General features: G+C 43.6%; 1 protein-coding gene across 4 annotated transcripts in view; it reads left to right on the top strand.

Moving 5' to 3' along the window:
• Nucleotides 1–1983: 1983 nt before the first annotated feature.
• DIAPH3 (diaphanous related formin 3) overlaps nt 1984–6000 on the top strand; it is a 547054-nt gene continuing 543037 nt past the window's right edge. For all 4 annotated transcript variants that reach the window (XM_060287828.1, XM_060287826.1, XM_030830361.2 and 1 more), the window contains exon 1: nt 1984–2163. In XM_060287828.1, coding sequence (XP_060143811.1) covers nt 1984–2163 — 180 coding nt within the window. The remainder of the gene's footprint in view (nt 2164–6000) is intronic.

The following is a 6000-nucleotide window of genomic DNA, read 5'->3' as shown; positions in this document are numbered from 1 at the left end:
TAACCCATCATACAGAATAAGGTCAGTGGGCAAATCACTAAATACCAAACCTCTCGAGACTATCAATGACTGCTCCTCCTTTGTCAGTTACAGCTTTAGCCTCATTCTTTAGCCTGCCATCCTTCTAGATAAGATTTACTAAGCTACACACTCATCGAACTGTCCCCAATCCCTGACAGCGCTGAAATTCAGAGTAACCCTTCTCATTCTTTTTCTGGACTCTTACTGAGAAACCCCATCCCATAGTGCATGTCCTCATTCTTTATGAGTAACAAACTCCACTGGTTCAACTACACATGTTCCTCCTGGTGGTCTTTGGTGGGAGAGGCTTTCACAGACATTTCTAAGAACTTTACATATGCTACCTCATTTAAGCCTGACAACACTGCTTGTTAGGTATTATTATCATCCCCTTTTGCATATGGAAAGGCAACAGAAAGAAATTTTAACATCACCTCCAACATCACATAGCTAGTAAATAACGGGAATAAAATTTGCATCTGGGTCTAATGGTCACCAATACATAGGAACGACTTGCAGTTCTCCTGAACTTTCTGTTCTCCTGGACTTTCCCCTAAAAATAAGGTGATTTTTGAGGACAGAGACTGGCACAGAAAGTTTGGTACAGTAAACAAATATAAAAACAAATAAACATAAAACAAACAAACAACCCCCCCCCCAAAAAAAAACTGTAGTGTGAAGACTTACTTGAAACTAAGGCCCATTTTCTCAACCTCTGTGCTAATCTCCTGAGTTCTTAGAGTTGTTTCTTGTACCCAAATCAGTACTGCATGTTTACCCACACCACCTCCATGGAGTCAGAAGATGGGTAGCTTAAGGAAATAGTTCAAAGGGAGAGATTGCTTTTAAAGGGGAAAGAAAACACGCTTATGTGTGGGAAAACCGCTTTGGCCTTGTATCTCGACCTTGGCTATACACAATAAACTCTTCGGAATGGTTTCGCTCGAGGCCCTTCATTACATGCCCTTGAAGTTTTTTCAACTCTTTGATCTTCACTCCTCTTGGCCTTGCTCCTGCCTGGAACGTCTTTTATCTGAAAGTCCTGCCACTCTTTTCTGTTCAGAGAAAATCTAGGCATCCTTCCTTTCGTCTTTCCAAATCCCCTCCTTCAGAATTAATGTCAATTCCTCTCCCTTTTGTTCTCAATGAACTTTTAAAATAACTGCTATAACATTTACATTATTTTGTTATTTGTGTAAGGATTTGTGAAGGACATTAGACTGTGAGCTCCCTAAGGGCGTGGCCCAGCGCTGATATTTGGTGGCCGTCTCTGCCACCCTGAGCGGGCTCGCAGTACTCCGGCACTCAGCAGGCATTTTGACAATCTGTTGAGAAAGCATCCTTATGGAGCGCCGTGGGCGCTGTGGTTCTCTCCCGCTTAGCACCCCTTCAAGTACGGGACCCAGAACTACTTTTCTCAGTGGCCATCGCACCGAGACCTCCCGAGACTTGCAGAGAAGGTTAGCAGATGATTTCACATCCCAGCGTTGTTCATATGGTGGTGTAGGGCGGGTCTCGCCAGACTCCCAGATTAGCAAGAACCCATTCTCCAAATTCCAAATACACCCAGACAAGAGACTTCCCCATAAATTCTCCACACTTCCCCAAACCCAATCCCGCCCAGTTCCCTTAAGGTGGGCTGCCTGGACCAACAGAAGCTTGAACAGCGAAAAGAACGGGCGGAACAGCCAATCACGTTTATTTTTTCCCGGAAGGGGCGGCTCCCGGGACCGTCACTGACCGCGCAGCGCGCGATTGGCGGGTCCCGGGCGGTCAGCGGCGGCGGGAATTTTCGGATGTGTTGGATGTGGCCCGGGAGGCAGCGGTTGGGCTGAACCCAACTGGCGGCGTGGGGGGCGGAACCGGGAAGGCGAGTGCGCCGCAGACCCCTGGGCTCCCGCCTGTGGCTTGTAGAGCTCCCGCCTTCTTTCTTCTCCTACTCCCCCGGAGCTGCGGGGAAGCATGGATCGGTACCGGCCACGGCTGCACCCCGCGGCGCAGGGCTCGGCCGCCGGAGCCCCCTATCCCTCCTCCGCCTCGTTCCGCAGCTGCCGGGACAGCAAGATGCCGCGCAGGAAGGGCCTCCAGCACCCTCCGCCGCCCGGAGGCCCCGAGGAGCCTGGAGAGAAACGCCCTAAGTTTGTAAGTTAGGCCTGAAGCTGGGGGGTGGGGCAGCTCCCACAGTGCCGGTAGGCTGCGGCTCGGTCCCGGGTCCTTCAATGTCATTCAGCTCTGACCTGACTGACAGCGTGGGTGGGACCACAGGGCCTAATTGGGGGCTACATTTTGTTCTAGATTGTCAGAGCTGCCAATCTCTTCGTAGACTTATGACGGCAGGGTCCAATTCTATTTGGATCCTTTGACAAATACCCTGATCAGTGTGTTGCCCCAGAGTTTTTAAGGCTGACGTGAGAAGCAGTTCAAATGTCTGAATATTGACGTCATTATGGACTTCACATTTTTTTAAGTTAAACTTTTCCTTTCCCCCCCAGCATCTGAGGGTATGAGATATATCAAAGTGAACTTTTAGGTGATAGTATTTCTTTTTCTGCTTAATATTTAAATCCCAAGAAGAATTTTAAAAAGTAGATAATGATTTTCCAAGTTGAAACAGCTCGTTTAAAATTGGCGGGTCATGTGGTCACTGCTAAAGAATGTTTTGTTTAGTTTGGAAAGAAGTCTAAGTATTTGAAACCTGCTGTTCTGGTTGCTTCTCTGACTCACTTCAACAGTCAAAGGAAGTGTCATGATTAGCGCCTTGTAAATCTTTCTGTTGGCATCAACTAGTGAAAGAATAGACAGTGAAGATTGTTTTGTTGTGTGTGTGTGTAAATAAATCACAAATTAATCACATAGAGAGTGGATACATTTGGGGTGGGACCAACGGAATTGAAAATTTAATACTAACCCCTCCATTTTACTTAGGAATATGGAAAAACATTTTAGTCATAGGTGAAATTTTACAGCACAGCATGTGCCTTCTGTGAACAAATGAAAGTTGTTAGGAATGTAAGTCAGGATACACAAATTAAGGGAATAAAGTCTTCTGGAGGAGGAGTGAGTAGCTACATATAACAATTAAAAATGATAGATGAATAAAACTGAGAGCAGAGCTAAGAGATGTATCAGAATACTGAAAATGAGGGACAACATGGATTAATTACACAAAATTAAGTATCAACATGGCCATAGGAATGGTGAAATTTCACAGGAGGATCAACTATGTTGTTGATTGTTATCTTGACAGAGCTGAGGAATAAATAAGATAGGGTTAGACTGGCAATGAAAGATTCTATCCCATATGAGAAGAATCCACTGGGCAATGACTTTTCTTCCTTTTACAGTTTACCATCTGGGTTAATGTTGTCATTCCATTTTGTCTCCGACTTCTGTGCTCTGGAATACATGAAGTGTAATTTGCTGTGACTCATTCCAGAACGGAGGTCATGAAAACAGAACCTAAGATCATATTTAAGTTTAGTTTCCTTGAGAAAAGTATCAGGTGATGTGAGTTCTAGGGTCTGTGCTGTTTTTCATTTCTTAGGTATTTTGTAAAGATGAAAAAAATGTCTGAAGACAACACTTTTAAGCCTTAAATTTAATAAACACATCTAAAATACTGTGTGTGTTTTTAGATAGGGGTCTGATTTGAATCAAAACTTTAAATTAATTTAGAAGTAATTTGGATTCTTTGTAATCTCACAAACTAATTTAGATTCTTGCTTACATGGTAATTTCTTGGTATTTTACATTTCACTAATTTTGTTATCAGCTCTGTCTAATCTATTTAACTTGTGAATATGTGTGTTATCAATTATTTTTTATTTCTGTAAGTTCCATTTGCTTCTTTTTCCAATCTGCCTGGTTACTGTATTCCTGATATTCCTTGTTTCATATTCCTTTATTTCTTTAGACAATTCCTACTTTACTCTTTTTATTCTTTATTTGGAATTCTGGTATGTGCATCTTTGAACTGTCTGACATTGACTTGCACCCATGGTAGCTTGGTCTCTCCCTCTGCGCTTGTTAAACTTTGTATTTCAATAATTTCAATTTCAATAATTTCATTGCTTTGTCTTAAACCTGTCTTCTAGGAGGCCTAACCGGGGAGGGTTTTCTCTGGAGATGATCTGAGTCTGTTTCCACCAGGAGCCTGGGGGGGGTGCCACCTCCCTATTGAACTGGACTCTTAGAGGGCCTGGGGTTCCAGGCTCAGCTCTAACTCTGTCCTGGCCTAGGCTCAGTATCCCAATCTCAAGGTTACCTTCTGAGCAGCCCTTCCCAGTCTGCCTACTTCTCACTGTTCTCAGTCCCACTCCAGTAACACTTGTTAATGGGTTGGAGGGTGATCTTTGGAGACCACCTCTTCCTCATGAGATCTCTGCAATGCCTCAAAAAATGATTGTTCGGTTGTTCAGTCTGCTGTATTGCCAGACATCAAGTTGGTTCTTGGCTTTCTCTTGATTTGGGATGAAGTGATGCTAGCTAGCCTGAATCTCTTCAGGTCACCTAGTCATTAGGTCCTGTAGTTGCCTGGGGCAGCTGCTTTTGACTGGAACAAGTAGTGCGGGTTGGTGATGGGACAGGAGTAGGGATAATGTAGGTGCTTGGTGTTTGCAACCACAAAGCTACAGACTGGTAGTGGAACTCAGGGCTAACCTGGCCACTGACTCCTGTCTTAGTGTAAGAAGGTAAAAGTGTAAAAGTGTAAAAATCCTGTTTTACTTTGAACCTGGATAAAGCAGACAAACAAATCCTTGTTTTCTACTGCATGTTTGGTTGTGGGCCTCAAGTTACTTCTGAATTGTTTATAAACATCTCTAGCATAGAACTTCTCCCCATAGATGTGTGTAAATAGTAGAAGTCTGTCTATTATAAACGTAGGATAGTTTGGCTGCGTAATGAATCAACTTCTTTTGGGCTGCTTGCGAACTAACCAACTTGGTTTCAGCAGGGAATATGGCAAGCAGTGTGTGTGTATTAAGTTACTGGGATAGTTACTGGGAGATGGCTTGCAACCAGTGGAGGCTGGAAGGACAGTGCAAGAACCTGGGTGAAGACTGTGAAGGTGAATAGAATTCAGTAGGATCATTAAACTTGTACCTGCCCTAGGTCACAGCGTCAGTACCTGGACCCGAGTCCTATTTCCCTTCTAGAACAAAACAAAACAGTTTCTTACTCGTCATGAAAAGCCTGTCAGTGATTCTGGGCATTCCATTCTTACCTCCTACTATTAGAAACACACAGTACGCACAGTGGTGGCTACCAGATCCAGAGTGAGAGCAGGACTTGTGGCTTCTGGAGAAGTTTCCGTCCCTAGGATGTGTGCCAGCCCTTTGAAAGGGGGCCAGTAAATTCCATGATCCAAGCTGGAAGAGTAGCTCTTCTTTTTCAATTAGGAATATCCTTTAAGTTCTCACAGACTTTAGTGTAAATCTGGCATCTATCTAATCATGGTTTCCATTGTATAGATTGTTACTGTCCAGTTATGTCATTACAGTACCATCAGTTTTGGTTGTGAGAGGTTTTTCACCATGTCCATTAATATCTGTATGTCTACTATGTTTGGTCATTGTTAGCAATAACAGTTAACCTTAGTGAGCCGAGCACTGTTCTAGGTGCTTCATAACTTTCAAGTGCTTTAATCCTTATAACAAGCCTATGAGGTGGATAGTATTAATTAGCCTTGTTTGCTGGAAGGGGAAGCTGAGGAACAGAGGTTAAATTGCCTTTGGTTGCACAGCTGCCAGTGGGTGAGGCTGGGATTTGAACCTAGGCAAGCTGGCTTCAGAGTACACATCCTTAATCCCTATCCTGTATTACTCTCCCATGCTAGTGGGAGTTTTACTTTTACTGTTTTACTGCTTCTTTTTTCATTCAGGAACCATTAACAATAGTTAGTAATGCCTTTCATGAATATAGAATTAGTGATTTCCTGATTATAGGCAGATTGTGAGGTGGGAAGAGGTATCAGGTTGG

The sequence above is a fragment of the Globicephala melas genome, chromosome 18 (assembly GCF_963455315.2).
Source record: "Globicephala melas chromosome 18, mGloMel1.2, whole genome shotgun sequence".
In the NCBI taxonomy this organism is placed as follows: domain Eukaryota; kingdom Metazoa; phylum Chordata; class Mammalia; order Artiodactyla; family Delphinidae; genus Globicephala; species Globicephala melas.
This window is presented reverse-complemented; position numbering and strand designations above follow the sequence as displayed.